We start from the raw sequence: 27,261 nt of genomic DNA, 5'->3' as shown, positions 1-27,261 counted from the left end.
CAGTAAAAATTTAAAATAATATTTTGTCGGGAAATATGACAAACAAAATATACATTTAGCCTAGAAAAACATAACCTCATAAAATGACACCATCATATAACACATTCTATCAGTGTTCATTTTGACGCTAATGAGGAAACTTAGTTAGTTTTTAATTCCATCAAGTTCATCACAATATCATTTTCTTGGTTATCAATTTATTTTTTTTTCTTTTTACTACCATACGTTTTTATATTGTGTTTTAAATTGTATTGTATCTATGTTTCTAAGCTCAGGAAAACATATTTCATGTATGTAATATTATGTGACAATAAATTGAATCTTGAACCATTTAAATTAAATTATCATTCTTTTTTGTTATCTGCACCATGGAGAAATAACTTATACAGTACAATAACTTTTGTTATGTGTTTGTATTTTATTTGTCTTTTTTTAGATGTTATAGTTTTTATCTAAATGGTAAAACTGTATTTTTTGACTCACAAGTATCATGTTTTAACATCATTTTTATATCCTTTTTAAATTATATATTATGATTATGTTTCAGTATACTGAATAAATTTAAACAAATGAAAGTCAAATAAGTTTAGAAATAACTGGTAGGATCACTTTGCATACACTTCAAACGTGAGACTTAGATTCTGAATCTAAACAGCAACATTTATTGCAGAGGTTTTTTTTTGTAGCTTGCATGTAACATACTATGTTACAACATTCCAAACATTTGAATGAAGGAGGCGTAATTACATTAATGTAAATCATTACATTTAATTTATCAAGAAGATAATAAACATTCAAAACATTTTGATGATGGATGCTTTAATTATGTTCCTGCGGTTGCTTTGTCTAAATACATACTTTTTTTTCATTTCATTACTTTTATTTTACCACAATTCATAGACACGGAAATAATGATAAGTAATAATGCATTTAAAATGAGATCCAATTCGAGGAATTTAACAGCATAAAAATAGCAAAATCAACTAAATTTGAGATAATAGCAAAGAAAAAAAAATGTCAGGATCATAACAAGTATAATTACCATGACAACCAAAGGGACGAAAACAAACCAAATAATGAGAAACACATAAAAGAGAAAATGATCATCAAAAACTAGAAGAAAAAAAAACAGAAAACCCACATAATCCCAATTATAATGAAAAAAGGCAATATTATCAAATATAAAATATTTCCAATGCGATCTAAACTGCTCGTTTCATAGACTTCTTTAATATTGATGATTGTCCAATTGATACATACAAGAAACATTGATACATGATGGATAATGGATAAATGTAGATTATTTCAAATGTATTACTTTAAATGATGCACATAAAATATTGATTTCACTAATAAACTCTTTTGATATTGATTCTATTAATTTATTAGCTACAAGTTCTATCTTTGAATCAGTTCCATCTTATATGTATGCTGCTGTTTGGCATCACGGTTTCACTGATGATTTGATAGACGACGAGATTTCGGCAAAGCTTTGAAGATATCTGTAGCTTACAGATGAGAACGCTGATAGAATTGCAGTAAAGCGTGCAAGGCATTAAATTTTCATTATTTCAGATCGTCATAAAACCCACTATATATTCAAGTTGAATTCACTCTAAACTGTTTTCAATATCTGATAATCAAAAGTAACGGTACTATATTTTGTATAGACACTCTGAACTCAACAAGTAGAGCACTGTCAGAACTCTTAGATTGCTCTTAATATCTATAAGCTTTAGTTAACCACAAAAACTAGGCTCAAGCAAGCATTTGTTTTTTTTGCAAGGCAGTGTACAAAATGTACAATATACACTAAATATACAATACTAAATATATATAAAACAATTCCAAAATTTAAACAATACAAATAGAAAATACATAATAACATGATGCAAGAATTCTGTTTTTGTTCTGAAAACTTGTTTGGTTTGTAGACTTTTTCCTGCTTTACTTATATTTTCCCCACATCACTAAGCACATTGAGATGTCATTTGTGGATTGCACAATACATTATTGTTATAAACAATAACATGACTATTAATATACAATGAATAACATAGTTCTGTATATAAAGTTCTTATATTAGTTAGTTAGTTATATTAATTAGTGCGATACTGTATATCCCAACCGAAGGACGATACAATGACAGTATCTTGTCTACTGGCATTATGGCACAGACATGTCTCGAACCCATGCCTCCCCCATGCTAGTCCAATTTCTTTACCATTACGTCATATAGTTCTTGTGCATTGTATTGGATCATAAAATGTAATTCCAATAATCGCCATCGGATCAAATGTTTTGAACATTGTTTACGTATCACACTTGATATTTGGATTTACTTAATGGAACTTTAATCAATTGTTTTAATTTATTCATATCTAATTTGCATCTAATTTGCATACATAACATTTTCGATCAAATTTCACTGCAAACAAGAAAAGTGTGACCTTAGGAGGAATCATTTTGCTCATAACGAAAACAATAATGACAGAACAATGAAGACTGCAGTGTATGATCCTTAATTAGTTAACGCCACTGAAACAAAATACGCAATCGGAGAACGTAGAAATAAGAAGAGATGGATTTGATTACAGAGGGATAACTATCTTTGATTTTCCTCGAGGCATAAAGAATTTGTGGCATATGCTGTGATTCCATGAATTGCGGACAATTATAAATTGTTGTACAGTATGGTGAGAATGATCAAATAACCATCTCAAGTAAGTGTGGTTTCGAAACTACAGGTATAAACACCAGCAAAAGTCTCTTAAGCTCTGTCTACACTATCAAATTGTATGTAACAAAACATGTGATGTGCCCATATATGGACATGATGATGTCATATCACTACCATATTTGGGCATATCACTATCATATTTGGAAACATCACACTTTTTTGTCAAACTAGTTTGATAGTGTGGACAGAGCTTTAGAATAGAATGCACAGTGTTGCTACACTTGCATAATCATGGAATAGATGCTCGTTTTCATGACAGGAAAAGGCATTAATAAAGAATCAATCAAATTGAATGTTCCACATCATGTTCTGTAGTACCATGTGACATGACTTTTTGCAATTGCAAAACAACATTGCAACAACTTTATTCTCTAGTGTTGGAAACATTATTACCCCAGACATTTTAGACACATAGAAATATAATTCCATAATGTTGCAGCTAGTAATCAATGCAGTTGGTTTTTCATTTACCAAAGCGGTTGGATGGAGAGAGGAAAGTTTCTTTCCTAAAAGGACACAAGCAATGTTAACCAGGTCACATGTACAACACTGCATTAATTACGTCTTATAATAATAATTCTTTTCATGTCTAATGTTTGTTATCTAAACTTCTATTGTAATATACACACATACTATGACTAGTACATAATACATAAAGACGCCCACAACAATTTATGAAATCTAACGATTCACCTTGAAAATGATGCCAACCTACTTATAGGTTCAATGTCATTCAATTAGAATTATTAATAAACTTAAAATTCTATAATATGCATAAATTAACATTTCAAAATGTAGCTCATAGAACAAAATTGAGACAATTCAGTTACGGTTGGGCGATTTTTGAAACAGCAGCTGACGATACTGACGTTTATCTTATGAGAAATATGACAAATATGAAATAATTAATGTAAAGAAAAAGCTACGTTTTGAAGACATTGTTTTTTCACCATCTATGGTTAAATGGAAGATACCTATCCTATTAACAAGAAATCACAGGTTCTAATCTTGAATTGATTTGACACATTTATGGAATTTTATTTGTCTGATTTATTTATTTATTTATTCCGGTATATAAAAAACATTACAAAAAGAAGAACAAGTCTGAAATTATTGTAGTACATAGATGTATATGCAATGCAAATGTGATAAGAGTGTTTAAGAGTATTTAGAAACATTTAACATTTTTATGCTTTTAATAAATAAAGATGTATTTCCCCCAAAACATGACAAACTTGAATTAATCATTTTGTAGTTTTAATATTAGTTATTCACTTTCGAAAACCGAACAAAATAAAAAAAATCAGATTGCCTATTCAACACAATTTTTGTTTAAAATATTTTTTTCATGGGGAAAGTGTTTAATGAGTGATTTTAAGAGTAGTAATGATGTGTACTTGATATTTAAAATTCATCTTGAATCAGTTATGTAAATATCAAACTAATGACCTTTGCAGAAAAACCAATTTTAAGAATTTGAAGCTATTTCTGTTGATTGAATTGTCTAATGACCAATACAATATAAATTGTTTAGATGTATTACACAGTAAGACTAAGAGCACAGACTAATATATACTGAAAAAAAAAATAAGCACATTCTTAAAAAATGATAAATTAAGTAGGTGACTTAATAAGGATAACATATTCTAGATTAGTCTTAGGCGCGTGGGGGTACATTAAAATGTCGTCTTCTTTAATCAATTTAGTTCACAAAATCTTCATAACATTTTTTTATGGGGACATTAAAGGTCATTCTATGGCATGTCTTCAACAACTACGTTTTTTTAGTAATTTAAAAACAAGTAGGGTGTTACCCCGGTGTACTACTAGTGGACAGATGAGAGAGTGCCTGAATTAGCAGCAATAACATGTGACCCTTATAGTTGAACAGTGTAACATATTAAAGTCCACAGCGCCATAAACAATGATCGTTTCAATGGCGCTTCAAATTCAAATTATTATTAGTAGTAAAATTTGACATGAAAAAAACTGAAATAAAATAACACAAAATTGTACGGTTGGGTTGTTAATTAAAAAATGGCAATTTTCAACCTCTCTGAATTCAAAAGAAAACTGTGATATGTAAAACTAAAAACAACGTGGTTTTACTTAATTGTAAAGAAAGCTAAATTTATGTGAATTTTATTAGCAGCAGACTACGGCTTATCTTGGATAATATATCCAACAAGTTTTCTATACAAACATTTTAGTTGTTGATTCAGTTTAAACACAATACAAACCATCTACTTCTATATTCTATATTGTAACAAAAAATTGAATTCACAGAATTTTGTAATAAAAATATTCCAATAATTGTTATTTTAAAACGTTTAAATTTGAGTACATCTTATTTTATCAAGGTTAAGAACAACAGACTTTGCTAAAATTAAAATTAAATGGAAAAATATTAATTTAAAAAGAAATCATTAAAATAAATGTTCTATTTTTGTCAATTTGTTTTCATTTATTTTCTATTTTTAGTATTAATAATAAATATTTTTTTTACAAGGAATACCAATTATAGAAAAAGAGTGTACTGGATGGTATATATATATATTTTCTCTATAAACAATCGTTTTCAGCTAATTGGCTGCATGTTTTATTTATACTGCCATACTGCGAATTGCAACACTGGTTCTCATCCAATCACTGAAGTTAAGCAACGTTTGGCCTGGTTGCATTCTTGGATTGGAGACCATCTGGAAATAGTGCATCAGTTGCTGTATAGACCGGAGAGTAATGGTGTAGGCATGAGATAGCCTATCTGTACCATACTGATTCTATCCTTAGGCAAGATGCTTTTACTCTCATTGCCTCGTCCTTCAGATGGGATGTAAAGCTGTTGGTCCCGTGTACATAGTGCACGTTAAAGCACATGGTACATAATTCAAAAAGTAGACGCTGCTCCTGTGGGTTCGTAAATCGCTTAATCCGAATTTCCTCGGTTTCTATTTGAGCTTGAGGATAATTACTACCTCTACCTCCTCTACTTTTAACTTATCATAATAAATTTTAAAAAGAAATACTGACTGAAGCTTTGAAATAAGCATTTAACTAAATTGACTAATAACGAGAGGTCAGATACTGGACAATGACCTTAAGGATGACCCTAAGTTAGTATTTAACCATCTTAAAAGATTGCTACATCAAACTGTTTGCTATTCTCTCAAATCTTTCCCTAAGTAATTTTCTTCATATTAGCGCTGATATGTTATCTACATCTTCAAGTTGCCTCTAAACGAAGTCTTCACATGCTACAGGAATACGTGACTTTGAATTAACAAATAACAAACCAGTTTCTGTCAGTGCATGCGTCTAACGCCATAAGTAGAGTATGTTATCAGAATCCTTGAACGTTTCAATATGACTATGATAAAGTATAATCAACTAGTCACTGTGTACATTATTGTCTCAACCCATGGGCTATGTTTTGCTGCTGTATGTGCAACATTTTTTTTTTTACTTCACTTACGTTAATTACAAGAGTTTAAAATGTTGTACTAGGTTGTCATGCATGATTGACCCTTGAGCATTTAAAATAATGTCAGGAGTAAAAAAAAACATTAGTATGTAGCACATTAATTATTTGTAATACACATACCATTTATCAGTAACTATGTACAGTAAGTCTTACGGCCTTGTGGAAAAACACCATAGAGGTGAACGAAAGTGTTACCATGATTAAATCTATGTACTCTATCATTTAACCCAGTATTAAATCTGTATACTATTAGTGATGGCTAAATCCAGGTGCCCCAGAGCTTAAGAGGCCCCAGAGCATGAGCAATCCAACGCAACTACCCAGTGTTGGAGGGCCGTTAGGTGTGCTAATCCAGGGGCCTTTTCCCTCTGCCTTACGCCACTGCTGATGTGCGGCTCTCGCATCCTGCATGTACACAGGTGATGAAACACTGTACAACTTATATCTTCCTTAATGGTCACTTTGTGTTGACCACCAAACCACACTCAATCATCTGTTCAAAAAGACAAGGACTGAGTGCCTGGTTTCCACTGGGTTAAACCCTTGGTCACATAACTCTGTAAAGTAACCGATATTCTATTAGCTCAGTATTTTATTGTGTGACCCAGCTCTAAATGCATTCAAATGCATTATGATGTAGAAAACAATTTGTGTATCTTGATAACTTTTGTTGTTACAATAAGATCAACAAAGTGACTAATTTGCATATTATTTTTCACAGGTGAGCTTAGCTCAGAAAAAAGGGCTATAATTTGAATAGTTTATGATTATACGACCAGTTTCATGTGGAAATATTACTACCAGGATATTTGCCTCACTTAACATGTAAGTATCCTTATTTTCTAAATTAGTTACATACATTATTGTACTAAGTCATGTCTAACAAACATCTATTGCATATTATTGGTGAACTTCTATTGCTGTGCATTGACCTAGGATTTGACCGTCAACTCTACTCGGATTCAAATGAGGAAGCACATCACATGCGCACAATGAACAACATTACTAGTATCTAAAGCCTTGTCTACACTATCAAACTTTATGTGACTAAAAAATGTCATGTGCCATATATGGACATGATGATGTCATATTTTAAGGTTTTGTCATCGTAAATCAAAATCTCCCTATTAATAAAATGAACGCATAATACTAGCAACTTTCAATTATTATAGTTATAATATAAACAGTTAAATAAAGGAAAATGATCAAACATTATACCATTTATTTCTCATCATGCCAAGTGCGCATACTTTGTGACTCACACCTGCGAAATCAGATATCAACCTCAAGTGGAACGCATCAAAATCTAATTACGATTTTAAAAATCAATTTTATAATATTATCTCCAACTTGAATATTCACAAACATAAAGTAAATATAATATATACTCATTAATATTGAAATGCTAAAATGCTAAAATGCTAAATTTAAGTCTACTTAAAAATAATATCTGTCAAGTTATTGCCCTTTGCTTCCTCATAATAGCAGAAGTTGGAAGTAATTATCTATCTAAAACAGATTACAGCTTATCAAAGTATATTCAAATATAAAATATATTTCACTTCATAAATCATCATATCAAACCGACCGAATATTTTCTTTTTGAAAATTACATTCTGATCGCAAATATTTGCAAGCTTTGATGATGTAACATGGTAATCTTAGTACTCAATTGCACTGGAATGTATTTGAGTCAAACTAAAGCTCTGTTTACACTATCAAACTTTATGTGACAAAAACATGTTATGATGTCATATCACTGACATATTTGGCCACATCACATAAAGTTTGATAGTGTAGACAGTGCTGTACTCTATAAAATATCAGAACCAAATATATCCCTAAGTTTTATTGTTCATTTCCTTAAAAAGTTAAGTTCAAACTATTAATAATAAAAACATTACACAAGAGGTTGCAAACCTCGTTTTTATTGCCCACGAAAAAAGAAAAAATATTATGCAACAAATGCAGATTAATTAGCTTTTACTTTTGTAAAATATAAGGGCCTGAGGCCTGTATGTTTAATGTAAGCTTTGTCTACAAAGACAAAATAATGTGATGTGCCTATATATGGACATGATGTCATAATACTACCATATTTGGGCACATCACTCTTTTTTTTCAAACTAGTTTGATAGTGTAGACAAAGCTTTAGATATGAATAAAATCCCTGAAAAAGGAATTCATGTTCAACCATTTTATACACATACAGCTGAGACATACATTTTTTTTTTAATCTGTAAAAACTTGTACAAAGTGAGATAGAATTAAATTAACATTTCTGCAGTGGTCATAAATCAAGTGTAACTGAGAAGCCAGACAACATGATAATATGTAAACTGATGTTGTTATTAATGTGACATAACATAATCATGTGATACTGTCATTAACATTCATTTGCACATGATACATAGACAAACATTGCATAATTCAAATGAAGTATTTAAAACAATATCCATGTTGTTTAGTTTAGTTAAAGTAAGTTAGATATAATGAGTAAGTTTAGGCGGTGTGTGCCTTTTTAACCCCATGTCTACAACAAATTGAATTGGTTTTTTAATGTGGTTTCAGAAATGACAACTTCGATTGTCAAACTATTCCAAAATGCAATAATGTTAATGTTGTTGTTGAAACAAAATGTGTGTAAAGCCTGAAGAAAAGAAAACAAATTGAATTTGTCATGTGGGCATGTTTAACTACCCAGTAAGTCAGTGACTTACCCATCAAATTTGGCATTTGGTTCTATTATCTGGTTCATTTATTTGTATTACTGAGGACCTCATAACATCTGCCTCTTAAATGGTGACTATAAATAATAATGTTTCCCAATAAAAATCTATAATAATAATAATAATAATAACTGGTACTTGATATAAACATAAAAAAAGGCAAATTATTTAAAAAAAAACAATCAAATCTCTCCTCAAAACCCACCTTTTTAATTTGTAATTTTTCAAAATTTTCTGTCTTTGTAAAGCGCATTATGCTGAAAGCCTCAATGCGCTTTACAAAGACAGAATATTTTGAAAAATTACAAATTTTTTTATGTTTATATTTATTTATTATGAAAAATGTTGAAATGAATAATGTTGTTTTCCAATAGAAATCGATGATTAAATCATATTTATATTTAGTTGTAATTTGCCTTTTGTGAGATTTATGTTAATATTATTATAAAGATGATAATTATTATTACAGTATAACCTTCTATTACGTCACATGTGTGGTGAGCTTTACTTTTTTAAAGAAAATATGTCATAAAACTGAATCTTATTTATGATTACGTTATGACGTACAGTCAGACTTAATACCCATTGTAAATTTCAAACCTAAAATAGCTTTTAATTGCTAGTTGTTTTCACTGAGTCACGGTAATTTTGTTCTATTTATTTCATTTTATACCAACTTTATAATGTAGAAATCAGCATTGTAAAATGTCGTTTTATTTAGATTTTTATTTGGCATGTTGACCAATTATTAATAAGTGATCTTCGATAGAGTAACAGAAAATAATGAGTGATAATTTTGTATTTATTTCATTTTATACCAACTTTATAATATAGAAATCACCATTGAAAGATGTCTTTTGAACAGTTTCAATTTTATTTAGATTTTAATTTGTCATGTTGACCATTATTATAGCTGATCTTTGATAGGGTAACAGAAAATAATAATTAATCATAATAATTATTACAATCATTACATCGTGGTAGCCGAGTGGTTAGGCCAGAGAACGACTTCAATCTACTCAACTGTAAATGAGTACCTGGTTGAAAAATACTAGGGAGGATAAGGCATCATGGTACTGGTCATCCTACCACACAATTAATGCAGAGGCTTAAGTACAATGAGCTCCTAAATCTCATTTATTCACAATCACATACGTCCAAGAATATGGGACTCGCTTTTACTTTTATTTCAATCATAAACATAGAATCTGATTGAAGTTTATAGGCCTATAAAAAAATGAAATGAAATTGTTATGCACTGGTCAAAAAGTATATAAGAAAGATAATAATAAAAATAAATTAGAAAGACTAATTATAATCAACCATACCATGTCTTATATATATAAATATTCCTAAATTTGAAGGAAATACTTCAATATTCGCATCACGCACTCTGATCAAATTGAAATGCAAAAATTTAAACTTATTGGATTCTTTCGAGACAATTAATTTTCTTATATCCAAGGATTTTATTTGGCTTTTATATTCATTAAATTTGAAAACCTTGACAGCTTATGTAAAAAAACATTAAATTTATATTGAACATTGAATATTCTTAAATGTGTCGTATCTGTGACAATATAACAGCACATGCTTAGTGCAATAAATCTATTAAGTAATGTGTAATTGAGTGAATATAATTGACATATGAATAAATTATTGAAACAGCTGAAATTAATATACAAACAATACAGAGATAAACATCACTGTATGTCATTAACACTAATGTGTATACTCTGATCATCCTTTGTAACACTAGTGTTCACAGTCACACCCCTTTGTAACACTAGTGTTCACACTCAGATCCCTTTGTAACACTAGTGTTCACAATCAAACCCTTTTGTAACACTATTGTTCATGTTCATCCCCCTTTGGAACACTAGTGTTCACATTAAAATCCCTTGATTCATGTTAAAATCCCTTTGTAACACTAGTGTTCACATTCAGACCCTTTTGTAACACTAGTGTTCACAATCAAACCCCTTTGTAACACTAGTGTTCACACTCAGATCCCTTTGTAACACTAGTGTTCACATTCAGACCCCTTTGTAACACTAGTGTTCACAATCAAACCCTTTTGTAACACTATTGTTCATGTTCATCCCCCTTTGGAACACTAGTGTTCACATTAAAATCCCTTGATTCATGTTAAAATCCCTTTGTAGCACTAGTGTTACACATTCAGACCCCTTTATAACACTAATGTTCACACTCAGACCTCTTTGTAACACTAGTGTTTACACTCAGACCCCTTTGTAACACTAGTGTTCACACTGCCATCAGACCTCTTTGTAACACTAGTGTTCACACTCAGACCCCTCACTCTAGTAAAATTCAGATGTGTGTGTATTTTACTATTAAGAAACTCAACAGTTTCTTTCAGAACTAATATACGTGGGATATTATATCAACATATTTCACTATTAATATCAAAAATCGTGTTCCCTCTCCTGTTATTAAACACAAATACTACTTATAATATAAGAATAATGTAGATCTTTTTCTGGCTTCCTTATCAGCAAAGAAATGTCATTTAAAAATAAATGTATGTTTGAACAATGAAATGTTAAATGAAACATCATAAAGACATACAAACAAATGATCATAACAAGTACTTAAAAATTCCCCTTTTTGTCCCTCGTTCTCACCTTTTACATTTTAATAGAAATTATGATTGATCAAAGCGAACTCTCATTAATTTAAACCAAAAATATAATATTATATTTTGGTGTGCTATAAAAAGACTAAGAAGAACTAATTATGCATATCTTAAAGTACTTATCTAAAGCAGTATGTTGTTTTAGTTAATCAGAAATAACAAACACCCACGTTTTGCACAAAGCAAATCAAAATATATTTAAATTAGTTGATGGTAAAATGTGAGACACTTGGAATCTGTTTCAAGGTAGCTAATATCAGGTAGAGTGAAATAACATTAATGTATATTTTATGTAAACTAACATTTAATTCTTTAAAAAGAGGATTTGTAAATGTTTTAACTGTCTGACAGGAGATTTATTTATCAGACGATAAACATTTTCAAATGTCATGTGGTAGGCGTTGGTATCTTAAGCGTTGGCGCCGTGAATTGTGGGTAACAGATGCCATAACATACTCGGCTATTCTGTACATGACCTCTGGTATATATTGACTTTATTAAATAATGCAGGGGCTGATCTAATAGAAGACATATATACCCAATTAAAAAATAATTTTGGATTAAAAGCTCTGTGTTTATTGAAGAAAATTCAAAATTGTTTGTTTTCATGCGGCGTCTTTGACAATGACATGAAGGTTGGCCACGATTCCTTCATCTACTCTGATGTCACGACAAAAAAGATAGGAAATTGTAGAGAACATGGTACCATTGTGCAGCACAAGCAATGGTTTTTTTTACACAAATAATTTTTTTTCTGTAGTAAGACCCTTTGGAAAATGTATGCCAGCAGAACATTTTGCTTCCTGTAATCAATATTCAATCCACTATTGACCATCAAAGGACTAAAAGCACCCGATATTCCTGTAATCAATATTCAATCCGCTATTGACCCTCAAAGGACTAAAAGCACCCGATATTCCCAGATTTATTTCTCCAACCAAGTGTTCTACCGGACCCAACGTTGCTTAACTTTGGTGATCAGACGAGAACCGGTATTTATGATATTGCTAAATAGACTCGCCATGAATGAGTGGAATAAGTTGCCCAATAATGTACAAAATGCTCAATTTCTTAATTCTTTTCAAATTTCTCTTTGAAGCACTTTAAATCTGAGAATAAGAATAGAGAATTGATATTGTTGATATGATGGTACAGTATATCAGTTACCAATAGTATGCGCTGATTATATTTAAATAACATAGTATAAATCTGACTCAAAATTACGTTATTTGGAGTCAGTTTTATACTATGTATATCAATTACTTATCTTGAGTTTATATTATATTTATTATGTATCAATTCCTATTGTATTCGTGTTATATTTTGTATAGTATTAGTAATTATTACTCTGTTAACTAAGGTGTTTTATTTAGGGACCAGTGACGGATCCAGGATTTTGAAATAGGGGGGGGGGGGGGGGAACAGGGCCTAAAAATGGCAAATTTTAGGTTCTAAACTGAAATTAGTGTCCTATCTTTTGCATTAAAATTTGCAAAATTTAGTGCTAACACCAACTCCCCCCACCACCTTGAATCCTCTATGGGGACAACAGTGGTTAATTTTGTACTTTTCTGTGTTTTTATTCTTGATTGTTTCTACTTTGCTAGGCCAGCATAAATACCATCTTGTATCAAAGTATATTATTATCAACTATCATTTGCATGTGGTAATAGGGATCAACACCTGAGTAAACTATATGAAATCCCATCAAGATTAAACCTAATGTTATTTTAAATGTCAGATCTTTCGGTGGACTTTCCAATTATAGCATTAAATGAAAATAGTGACAACATTCAAAAGGGTCAATTACAATCAAAATGAATAAAACGATATTAACAGTACAGTAGAACCTCCATTTTACGTACGGTACGGGACCGAAAGGCGTACGTAAAACAAGGGATTCGTAAAATCAAGGTTGACCTTAAATTGACCCCCAAATACGTAGATCGTAGCTAAAAAGGCTGCCGTGTTTGCCTACAGCATGCAGCTGGTCACTAGCTTAGCTAGGCCCTTCCTAGGCCTAGACTAATCTAGGCCAGGATAGCAGGCCTAGCAAGATGTGAGGCCTAAGTACAGTATATACAGGCTGTGCGATTTAGTTTAAATAAAGTTTTATAAATAAAATATCAATGTTCTTGTATTTTCTATCAATAAAAACAGTCGCTGCTGTAGGGGAATGCACATGAGTTCCTCACACAGCCATGGCTTTGTGCTTTGTTGTTGTTAAATTGCGCCCTCAATGTAAGAAAATGATGACGTCATCGGTCATTTAAGCGTACGTAAAATCAAGGGAACGTAAAATCAGGGTACGTAAAACGAAGGTTCTACTGTATTTTATGATTAAATTTACTTAAATGACCAGGAACATGGAAATATACAGTAGGCTAGTTTTTTTGGAGGGAAACCTCCAAATGTTATTACTTTCTGGGTTTTGCCTCTTCATTATTTATATTTAAATTGTTATTTTGTTTACTTTGAAATGATAAGAAATAAACGTTATAGTTAAATGTAATAAGTATTTTTGTCAATGTACAGGCTATAAATACGCAAACAAAAATGCATGTAAGTGGATACAGAGGGGTCAATTACTAATTAATGAAAAATGAATTTATATTTCATGTATAATACCACCAAAATTACAGATAAGCATAAATATTTTTAAAATAATTTTGATGTTGAAAATGTTTGTAGCTGGTCGCTTTCTTGTAGATGCTTTAATTGTAGAACGTAATTATTTTCTTAATTTCTGTGCTCTGTTCTGGGTTGACCAACTAGCATAGGTGTTTAGCACCTGTTTGGTCTTTTCTTGCCTTTTACATTTCATTTTGTCTATTGTATTGTATATGGCAGAAAATTGAATAAATAAAAAATAAAAAAATAAATAACAAATTTATAATTCAATTTTAAAAATGGTTTTTCAATATTACCAGTACTTTATAATTGAATTTATTTAAAAACAGGAAAACATATTGGTAGTTACAGTGTGAATGTACAGGTTATACTATATGCAATAAAATAGGTGGGGACACATATGCCAAGAGAGAAAATAACAATTATAGAATTGCCAATAAATTATGGTATTTATTATCCTACAATCAAGGTAAATATGATCTATAATTCCTAAAATTTAGCCTCAAAATTGTTTATAATCGTGTTTATTTTTTACCACAATATTCTCCTGTATACTACAGTATTACTATACAGACAAAAACACATTTCATCTAGTGCATTAAGTTTTACTATGAATCTAAAGTCATTAAACAAAATTCCATTAAAAAACAATCGTGACTAAAAAATAATGCCGCCATACGTGGATGTCACACAACAGAGAATTATACAACATTTTATGAGAATGAAATTCCAATAAAAAAAATGTCTTTCCTTTGATGTCAAGATTTGACCATATATCAAACAGCGCAAAAAAACACAAGTTATCTCTTAAGTGTGTTGATGCTAAGATTTTATATAAAATGCTAAAAACCAAAAAAACCAATCACAGAGTATTATACTGTTCAACAGCTAAATTACCATGGCAACTAAGATTGTAACATTGCTATTATATGATACTAAATGTAACAGTTTTCAACAGCAGTGTGCAATCACTCATAAAGCAGCTACGAAAATGAAGATAATTATCAAAGATGTTTATCAGGATAAAAGATAATAACTACTTTTGAGTTTGCTGCAAATTTAACCTATAAATCCAAATTACATAAACTATGTGCGCATCGTCCATAAAAAGAAGTTTACATTTAAAGTGTTTTATTTCATTTAAATTATTAAAAAAGGAATTATGATTATAATTTTGATTATGATTAGATTTTAATTTTGAAATAAGATAATTTTAAAATTTTTCTTTTCTTTTTGTCATTTTGTATTCCTTTTTTGTACATTGTTGTATAAAGGAAAAAATATTTGTTTAAACCTTTCTTGTTGAATAGGCCATTTTAATGTTATGGTTTAGTGTTGCATAATAGCTATTGATTTTAAAATGATGATAATGGCTCTAGACTTTGATTATGAATATTCTTTTTTAGATTTCTTTTTACTTATTTTAATTTCAAATTTTGTCTATGATTTTTTTTTTATTACTTTTATATTTCTTTCAGTTGATCTATTGTACATTTTATATAATTATCAAATTCTAATAAGAGTATGTATAGATAAATAAAATAAAAATTACACTTAACAAAAAATGACGTTTCGATCTCATCATGAGATTACCAAAGCTTGCTATTGCTTTAAAATATCTTGAATTGATATGGATATTTATAATAGTGTTTTCAAGTCCTAAAAGAAACAATCATTTATAGTTATTTTCAGCACATTTTATTTCCATTAATTAATTTAATTGCAAAGATATATTATCACCAGAGAATTGTAATCATGAATTTAGAAAACCCTGTTTTTATTCATTTATCGTATCAGCATGATGACTTTTTCAAATTGATTAAAAATTTGGCATTATCAAACGATAGATTAATACTTCAAAACCTCTCAACGTGATGCTGCTACAAATTCAATAACGTTGAAAGCTTCTAAGATGTGCGTGTGATCAAACTTTTCATTCTATAAACCGTTATAAAATTCCTAACACAATTTTATTATTTAGATTTTAATAGTCGTAAATGGTTCTTAAAATTCTTTTATTGATACTTAATAGATAATTTGCAACTTGGTATAAATAAGTATGCATTTGTTTTCATCGTATTAGGAAGTTTAAAAAAATGATAATGATTTTGCAATAAGACATAATGTGCTGACATATAAACACATGATCTGTAATAAAAGTAAATGTTTTTATTGCATTGACTGTTCATGACATAAATCTATGGAAGGCAAACCTTGCCAAAACATGAACGAAATACAGATGAATACAATCCAAATTTGAAGAGGCCATTTTGTAATTAATAAATTCTGCAGAAAAAAAACTGATTTCACTAAATAACGAAAAAGTAAACAGTTAATGTATAATAATAATGTATAATTTAGCCTTATTCTCATCTAAGAGTGAAAAGTAGTTGATTATGAAGCTTATCTACAACCTGAGAAATCGTGGGTCCAAATCCTATCTGATGTCAATTTGTAAAACAACTACCTTTCATTGATTTAGTTGATTTATGTTTAATATCTGTTAATTAATAATTAATATGAATAAATGGCAATACATTTAAATTGTCTGATAATTTTATGTATTCTAATGTTTTGTGTTGTTTTTATATTTTTTACTGATGGGTGGGTGAATCAAGGCACCCTCACTTTTATTTCCAAATTAAAACAAAAACATAAATTAATATCATAGGAGGTAGTGTAGGTGTAAATAAATAATTATTATTATATCATACACAAACTGTTTGTTGAGAAAGCATAAGGCTAGTAAATGTCAATATACAACCTAGTGATATAGGTCATGTTTCAATGTTATGCTTTATTGATTTCTAATTTCATATCTTGTTTTGTTGTTGACAACAAACATAGTAAATATTCTTTTGTATTTACACAAATGCATTTTAATAAAGCTTATATCCGGTAATTACTCCTTAAACATGATTTCTTTTCAATTTAATTATGTTTATTTTCTATAAAAATTCAAATTATTGTGTAACAAAAAGTAGATTCTTCCTACGCAAAACATTAACATAAAGATACTAAGATGGTATTTTATACAAAAGTCGCTACAAATGCACACAATATAGTAACAAACAACACTATATACTTTAAATTATTTACAAAATGCATTGCATGTATTTTTAACTATATAGTTATATAAATCTTCATTTACAAAAGTCGTTATTTGTAAATTGACACGGAAATGGTCATCAATTTGTGTAACCACGTCTTTTTTATGATTTCAATGAAATGTTACTTTAAATATCTTGCATCTTAACTTTTCAGAATAGTTTTTTAAAACAAGTCTCTTTAATCCAACTTTAAATGTGTCGTAAACATTCACAAATTTAATCCTTTGAGTATTCACTTAAATGTAACCTATTGCACGGCAAAAACAAAGGCTTAATACAACTATTTCTTCGGCGTTTGATGTTGGTTATCGTGTCCCGTCTCATCTTGTATCTTAATCTCTACGTTAGTCACATGATCTCAATCGTCTGTAAATAAATGCAATTTTTGACATGACAACAGTTATCTGTTTGCATTGACATGCGAATGTCACAAGTCGTAAACACCACCGTCGCACATTCTTCGAACCAAAACAGAAATACGACGAGATAGAATTTGACGTCGCCTACTACGTTTTTCATGTGTTAATCAAAACTTATTAGCATACCATTAACACCTATTACAGATTAGAATAGCGTGATAATAGCAATTGGTAAATTGTAATGTCTACACTGTTATTCGCATAGTAATTACAAATTATAAACGTAAAACATGGCTAATTTACATTCGCGATATCAATTATATAGAAAACCATTTTTATCTACATTTGTAGTATATATGTTTTTTCATTTGTCACGTACAATATGCGGGTCATGGCCAGGTATTGGTTAGTTTTAAATAATGAATTATCCTAGACCAATTTGTTTTTGATGGCCTTGAAAATAGAAGAACAATATTTAGACATCATTTCATCTCTTGTTACATTAATATCATAATGCTGTAATTTAAGAATGTGTGTAAAAATGACGAGGAACAAACCTGGCAATTTTAAATATGGGAGACAAGCTACAGATTGTCTGAATTGTTCAATTTGTAGAGAAAAAAAAATCACAAAGCAATGAAAATATACTTGCGAGATAATATAAAGTAACTTTTATATATTACATTTGGCAAAATATAAACTTGTGTAATACTAATTGATGTATTATATGCTTCTCAATTTTGGAATACAGTAAAGATTGAATACAATGTTAAATTGTGTACAAATATATAATAGAAAGCTCATTAAATGAAAAAATGTTAAAATATTTGATAATACAAGTAACTATATTACATTTTGCGTTATTAAAAGTATTTTACAGTATGTTTCTCAATTTAGGAAAACATATGCTACAAATTGATTGAATTGTTATTAATTTATAAAAATATATAATAGAAAGCTCATTTAATTAAAAAATATTAGAATATTTGCAAGATAATACAACTATAATATATTACATTTAGCGTTATTAAAGTTGTGTTATTAAAGTATTTTACAGTTTCTCAATTTGGGACAGCATATGGTACAAATTGATTGAATTGTTAAATTAGTGTATAAAATTTAGACATAGAAAGCACATTGAATGAAAACAAGTTAGAGATAATATAAAGTAACTAGTACATTTAGCGTAATAAAACAAGTATAGTATGCATGCTTTTCCAATGGGAAAATATGGTATAGGTTGATTGAATTGTTAAATTGCATAGATAATATAAAATAGATTACTCTATTGATTTATTTTTTATTGACTAGTTTAAAGTGGGCTTCCTATCCCAAGTCCCTTGGGGGTTTCCTGGAGGTCCCTTTCATCTTTAAATGTGTATTGTTTTGATGAGATGAATAAAGATTGATTTGATATTAAATATAGGTACACAATAGAGCCCCTTCATGGTACACCCGTTGGTCAACCATAAATTATAAAATAGTTTATCCATCCTGTAATTGGCAAGTTGCTTGCTGTTGGATGCATATAACATTTTAAAAAAGGACATTTTTAAGTGAAATTAATGAGAAAAGCGGGTGGTTGGGGGTTAGGGTGTTGGTGGTTTGATGTTGGCCCACAATATCTATATATTTTATCCCTATGGCCACTCCTTAATTCAGGGAACACCTCTCTTAAGGAGACACTGAAGGTGTCCACTTAATATGCGTTTTACTGTATTATTACACTAGTGTAATCCAACTTATTATTGCATACATTTGGTATGCTTTCTCAATTTAGGAAAATATGGTACCTAGGGTAAATTTACAAAACACAGTTGAACAAATAAATAAGAGACACTTAAATTTAAGATGATGATAAGAATCAATACAGCTTTCCGACATAAACGTATTGTCCAATCAAACAACTGTGTATTCACTTCAAATCTGTCGTAAAATTAAAGTAATCAAAAAGTACGACTATTTGAGGATTCAATTGTAGTGAAGTGTTTGGACTGACGCATTTAAGCGTATGATGTTGTCCAACTTTATGAACTAACTAAATAATTGTGAATACAATGATGTAGTTGAACAGCAAGGCCTATGACATAATGGTATTTATAGTTCATAGAGCCAACGCAAGATACACAGCGATTTTTTTTTTTTTTTTTTTGCATCTTTTATTGTTATGTAAATTGTACAGTACTTTTGTACATGCGGCTATACTTATAAGTTTTATACTGAATAAATAAATAAATATTGAGAGTATATTGACCGAGTCCTTTCATGTATAGATGTCAGATATTTGCTGGTCAAAGTGACTACCAAACTTAATCAATGATCGATGTGCACTATGCTCAATTTTGTTCATTATAATAACTTACATTTCTTTACATAACATGTTGTAAGTATTTACTTAATGAGAAATAAGTCTTAACTTCTTCTACTTTATTATTAATGCTATTAATGAATTTTCATCTCACATTAATTATTAAATTTCAATTTCAAAACATTCGCTCACTGTAGATTGTAACACAGTGTTCATCACATTTATTTACATAGTGACGAACATTTTGTAAATGTCACATTATGTCGACTTTATTCAAATATTAGCCTACCAAAACTGACAGTACTTTTAAAACAACTACTTGTTGTATACAGTTTATTAAGTTGCACCATTTTAAATTTTTAATTGGAAGAAAATTTGTTTTGCGATGTGCCCAAATATGGTAGTGAGATGCTTAAATATGGTAGTGATACTGTATGCTTAAATATGGTAGTGATATGCTTAAATATGGTAGTGATATGCTTAAATATAGTAGTGATATGACATCACCATGTCCATATATTATGGGCTCATCACATTTTGTTGTCACATAAAGTTTGACAGTGAAGACAGAGCTTAATGAAATCTTCCTTGAAAAACCGGCTTTAGGAAAACACTGATATAACCAATGGTATATAAATAGAAATAAATATTTAAAGACGCATACTAATATAGCTGATCTTAATAGTGCTCATATTAAATATTTTTAAATAGATATTTAAAAATATCAACTGAAATTTAGATTCAAATACAAATAAACAAATCTGTGAATCCAATCTATTACCAAAATAAACGAGTACAAATACGTGAGTGCCCTTTCACACAACATGTTAATTTAAATCTATCACGCTTATTTTATCAATAGTTTTAGACACCTTTTAAAATAACAGAACAAATCTGTTGTTTCATAGTATTTTGTTAAGCAGTGAATTTAACAAAACAAAAATAGATAAATTAGTGTATGTCAATCTCATTTCATCCAACAAAACACTTCTTGAAATCCTCTTGGAACAGATTGTTCTTTTTTTATCGTACAAATAAAATAATTTGTCATTGTCATTGCATACAGCTGCATATTAGCATATTACACAATACTGTTTTAGTGTAAATTTAATTGTGTGCTTTACTATGTTAACTATATGTGTCAACGTACAACAAAGTATAATTATTCAATCCTTATCAAACGTATGGGAAAGAAAACAAAAATCATCAAACAGTTAAATAATACATATAATATACCACATAGATATACAGTATATCTAACATTATCATTAACACGTTAAAGAAATATTCTATTTTTTTAGTTTTGTTTCTTTCATTATTTTAATTATTTATAGTCTATTTATTGATTGTTATACTCATAAACAATTAGTTTATAAAAATTAATGTAAACAACATACAACACAGCAAGTAATAAATCAATTCTTATGTACGAAAAAGAAAAAAAAAATCAATGAAAGTGAGTAAATGTCAGAATACATTGAGTATACCAACGGCAAAATTACTCAAAAACTAAGTACACACTAATTATGTCTTTGAGTTCATGATTGATTACTTAAGAGAAAATTGAAATATTACTGGGTTTAATCATTTATATCATGAATACATCAACATTTTAAAATGTGATAATACATTATTAACATTTGCAAAATGATTTGTAGAATTTGAAATTGAAAAAAATAATTGAATTAACTAAATCAATAATGAACATTTACAAAAAAGGAAGAGAGATTATTTATTATTAAAGTAACTAAATTGATCTAATTAAACAAATTAATCTAATTTAACTAAATTAATAAAAAACATTTACAAAAAGAGAGAGGTTGATTCATTATTAAAGATTAAAACATTTTAAAAATAATTTGTAAATTTTTCTAAAAAAGATTTTACAATTTTGAAAATGATTTGTAAATTTTTACAATAAAGTTTAAAAAATAATTTAATTAACTGAAATATTGGTGTCACAAATTAATTTAACCATACCTAATTAACAATCAATTACTAAAAATCTTGTTGTCACAAAGTGTTGGTTTAGAATACCAATAATCAATATAGTAAATAAGCTAATCTTTTGATTATAGATTATTGATTGTTGGTGTTAATTTATTGATTAGTCCTTTTGTTTTCAGTGTTCAAACCTTAAATGTACAAAATGATTTTAAACATGTGTTTAATATTGCTACTGAGTTCATTAAATATATTTAGGAAAATTGTTATTTAACATTTTTGTCGGCGTCTACATTTTGTCAACCATGCATCATAATCCGAATGGTGAATCAGTTAATAAAAAAAATGTAATAAAAAAAAAATATTATAATAGCTGTTTATTTAATGCTCAATAAATGTTTGATAAAAAATCAAAACATAGCTTAATGTCATCAATCAATACTTCAGCATTGACCCAGACTAAGAACAGGTGCTTAAATGATGGAATCTCCAGCCAAATGGACACTGTAATCTAGCTTGTATTGTAAACTTATTACCTAACTAATATCAATAAATAAAAATTATTACTTACATATGAAGATGATATAAACATGCTTGCCAGCCTGTCGGTCTTTCTAAAAAATTATATATCTTGCTTTGTAACTTTCTGAACTTAGCATCCCGTTTATTTTGGGGTCTAAACGAGATAGGTTTTCCTAGGAGGCTCATTCTTGGTGCGTACAGCCTTTGTGATTCAGATTGTCCATTCATCTTAATGAATTCCCTTTTCACTTGGCGGCGGCATTGTACACTATCATCATCATCACTATCGTTGTCAGGCATGACAAATCCTACACGCTGCCGTCCTGTGCGTGGAACAGTCTTCTTAGATGCTATAACATCAACTGAGGCATCTTGATCAAGCAAACGACCGCTCATTATTCTCTCATTCGCTACTCGATCATAACACTATCACAAAATCAATCAAGCATGACATGGCCTCTGTGGTGCAGCCATGGGATTCCATTCACAGTTGGCCTAAAGATAAATATAATATGTCAATTAATAAACGGAACATAACACATCATAAATACATACTTAATGAATTAGTGTGATGACTAAAATAAATGTCCAACCCTTTTTACCTTAATCTAGACCTATTACCTAATGGGTTTGTACGATAAATAGCTTACTAATTGATAGGCAAATATTAGGTCTACCAAAGATAACAGTAATTAATATTTGCATAAAAATATTATAATAGCTGCTGCTTACATAAAAACCGCCATCTTGGCCAATTTTGTATATTAAAATGAAAATTTCAAATTGAGATATAAAGATAAATTAACTTTTTAACTAAAATATTATAATTTAAGCATGCGAACTAATTGGTGGTAAGCATCAAGAGGATTAATAGGACATTTTGTATCCACAGTCTTTCTAGATTAAGTTAAGTTATATAAAATCGATGACAATAGAAAAACAAATTTCTTTATATATATATATATTTCTTGATATTTAATTTTAAATATAAAGAAAAAAGAAAAAAAATATACACCTTTATTTTGGTATGGCACTCAAAAACAATGAAGAATGAAAAAAGATGAATAAAACTCTAAATAATATTTTTTACCCAAGAAAATTTAATTAAATTTTTAATTTGTCTCAGAAAAAGAAAGAAAGAAAATCAGATATTTTTGTAGAAAAATTTAGATTTATTTAGGTACAAAACACTGACAACAACTTTATATTTATAAAAAAAATATTTCTAATTTATTATGTAATTTATTACATAATTACTTTAATGAATTGATTTTGCTTTAATATTAATAATTATTTCTGGTGATTATTCCTTATTCGGTAATAGTTATTACTAATTTATGTAATGTTTATATAATATTAATTTTTTAAATAATACTTGATAAATATATTGATCTGTGGTTTGGTATCTGCCAAATTAAAATGATTGTAATTAATACGGAGCATTCCAGTAGTGTAATGTGATGAGTACAGTAAATGTCAAATGGTTATTGTGACCTTGTAGTGACACTGTAAAAACAAAGTGTTGCAAGATAGGATAACATTAGATAGGCCCCTGGGGCAACACTGGGGACTAAGAGAAGCTCTTAGTGTAGTGTAAATGTTTAAGATAGGATCACGTTAGATAGGCCCCTGGGGCAACACTGGGGATTAGGAGAGGCTCATAGTGTAGTGTAAATGTTCAAGATAGGATAACGTTAGATAGGCCCCTGGGGCAACACTGGGGACTAGGAGAGGCTCTTAGTGTAGTGTAAATGTTCAAGATAGGATAACGTTAGATAGGCCCCTGGGGCAACACTGGGGTCAAGGAGAGGCTCTTAGTGCAGTGTAAATGTTAAAGATTGGATAATGTTAGATAGGCCCCTGGGGCAACACTGGGCACTAGAGGCTCTTAGTGCAGTGTAAATGTTCAAGATAGGATAACGTTAGATAGGCCCCTGGGGCAACACTGGGGATTAGGAGAGGCTCATAGTGTAGTGTAAATGTTCAAGATAGGATAACGTTAGATAGGCCCCTGGGGCAACACTGGGGACTAGGAGAGGCTCTTAGTGTAGTGTAAATGTTCAAGATAGGATAACGTTAGATAGGCCCCTGGGGCAACACTGGGGTCAAGGAGAGGCTCTTAGTGCAGTGTAAATGTTAAAGATTGGATAATGTTAGATAGGCCCCTGGGGCAACACTGGGGTCAAGGAGAGGCTCTTAGTGCAGTGTAAATGTTCAAGATAGGATAACGTTAGATAGGCCCCTGGGGCAACACTGGGGACTAGAAGAGGCTCTTAGTGCAGTGTAAATGTTTAAGATAGGATAACGTTAGATAGGCCCCTGGGGCAACACTGGGGACTAGGAGAGGCTCTTAGTGTAGTGTAAATGTTTAAGATAGGATCACGTTAGATAGGCCCCTGGGGCAAAATTGGGGACTGGTATGATGTAAGTGTTGCAGGATAAAATAACTTTAGATTGGCCATGAGGGAGACCTGGGGAATAGAGGAGGCTCTTAGCGCAGTGTAAATGTTTCTATGTAGGATCACTTTAGGTAGGCCCCTAGGGAAAACCGAGGGCCAATATGAGTGAACACTAAGTGTTGCAAAATGGGATAAAGGGACAAAATTAGGACTAGAGTAGGCTATTAGTAGGAGTGAAGCATAAGTGGTTTAATTAAGACAGAATCACTGTTAGAGCCTGTTAGAGCCCTGACGAAATGTTGAAAGATGTACTTTAAGTTAAGCCCAGTGTAAATTGTTAATGAGAATGTGTGTATGAGATAGACAAGCATACAAAATAACTAGTTTCTAGTAGTTACAGTCATATTTAATGAAAAGATATTCAAATAATAACTTGATACCTGTACAATCTATTGTAGAAATAGAAATAATTAAACTTGACCAGATATCAATTTCAATATAAAAGATATTTATTTGTCTTCTACTTTGATTTTTTAACCTTAAAGCTAGCTTGGTATTTTCTTTTTATTCATATGATTAGCCTTAATGTCACATCTGTGACAATCCATCTTCCTTTATTTGTCAATTTTCCCAGGAGCCCTCTAATTTATCATCATATTTGTCATTGCCCAAACCAGCTTATTTTCCTCAGATCATTAATCAACTCTCATTCATTCTATGTTTTTTGGTGTGGAAGGAGGGGGGGGGGGGGGGGGGGGTGGAGATTTGAAAGTTCTCAGACTGTAACATTTATAGAGAGTGGTGTTATATCTCTCTCTTTGAAGAAGATAAGCTATTTTTGGTTCATCCGGGTAAGCGGCATTCATGGACTACCAACACCTTTATTGGTTTATGTAATTTGAACATATTAATTTTTGCAATTCAGTGAAAAAAGTTATGAATAAATTCAACAGCAATTCATGAATTCAATTAAATAACATTTCTTTATCGAAATGTCAAAATAGAATAGTTGTGGATTGACAGTTAAATATAACTAAGCATTTCAAACACAAGGGACATAAAAAAATGTACAATTCCATGCGTGAAACAAAAGATGAGTAAATTGGATTACTATAATCCATGCAGTTATTGATATACCATTATGCAACGTTGCACACGCATGATTTATTGTATTGAATTCTCATGATAAAAGGGGAATCAACCAAAACAAGAAATTAATTCTTAAATTATGTAAATTTAATGGGTGTAATATTAGGCAAGCAATGATATAATTGTAAATTACAATTCTGAATGATTAATGAACAAACACATTAAATAATTTGCATATAAATAGCTTTTCACAAAGGCATTTAAAATTGATAACTTTGATTACCATATTGATGAAGATGCTGAAGACAGTGAGGCCCACCCTCTAAAAAAAACCTTTAAAAAAACAATAATTAGGTTTAAACACACTACAGTTTGATCTTCAGAGATTCCCCCTTTCCATTCTTTTTTTTTTGTACTATGATTATTTATGTATGTTTATGATTATGTGAATGGAAATAAAGAAAGAAACGAATCGAAAGTCCCACCCCAAAAGTTAATTCTGAAAAGTACATGGGGGTAAAGAGGTTCCCATACCAACACTTAAATGTTTGATGTTACTATAACAGAATAATGTAATAAGCTTAAGAGCTTAAAAAGAAAAAAGTCTTAAAATGAATGAAAAACAAAGTAAACTTAATTATAATTTGAATTTTGTATATTATGTATTTATTCCAATTATTAACGCACACTGCTTTTACAAGATCTGATATACGAAATTTGTTGTTTGCTGCCCTCTGGACTGAGCTTATATAAAACTTAATGATAAATGTCAATATGTTTCAATCTACTAGAAATGACACGCCGCCATTATAATTAGGATTTAATATTTCATTCATCATTCATGATCTATGTCCAATCTCACTGGGGTATACATATAATGTGTTAATACACAGCATTATAGACTCTCTGATCCATGACTTTATTCATAACATCAACCTATTTTTACACATTCATTTTGTATATTCATGCATTCAATCTTTTATTTTTTTGGTACATAGAAAGTAAAATTACATAAATTAATTAAAAATAAAAAAGACTGTACTATAATTACTACTACACATCTCAGGATGGCATTCCACCTGGATTTGTTAAGCGTAGAGCATACAGCATATATCAAAAGCAAAGTAATCTGTGAATCTATGAACTACTGTACCAAAAGATAAACCACATATAAACAAAGATAATACAAGTTAAATTAATAGTAATAATTAAAAGAATTGTAATTACTATACAGTATTTATTTTATCTTTATTTGAAACAAAAAACTTAAATCACAAATCCGTTTCTTAG

General features: G+C 29.8%; 1 protein-coding gene across 2 annotated transcripts in view; it reads right to left on the bottom strand.

Moving 5' to 3' along the window:
* Positions 1-27,261, bottom strand: part of LOC144839421 (potassium voltage-gated channel subfamily KQT member 1-like) — a 91,947-nt gene that overhangs the window by 33,825 nt on the left and 30,861 nt on the right. For both annotated transcript variants that reach the window (XM_078694767.1, XM_078694768.1), the window contains exon 2: positions 22,533-22,978. In XM_078694767.1, the coding sequence (XP_078550893.1) occupies positions 22,533-22,879 (347 nt within the window). In that variant the 5' untranslated portion in view covers positions 22,880-22,978. The remainder of the gene's footprint in view (positions 1-22,532; positions 22,979-27,261) is intronic.

Source organism: Antedon bifida, chromosome 4 (genome assembly GCF_963402885.1).
Source record: "Antedon bifida chromosome 4, ecAntBifi1.1, whole genome shotgun sequence".
NCBI lineage: Eukaryota > Metazoa > Echinodermata > Crinoidea > Comatulida > Antedonidae > Antedon > Antedon bifida.
This window is presented reverse-complemented; position numbering and strand designations above follow the sequence as displayed.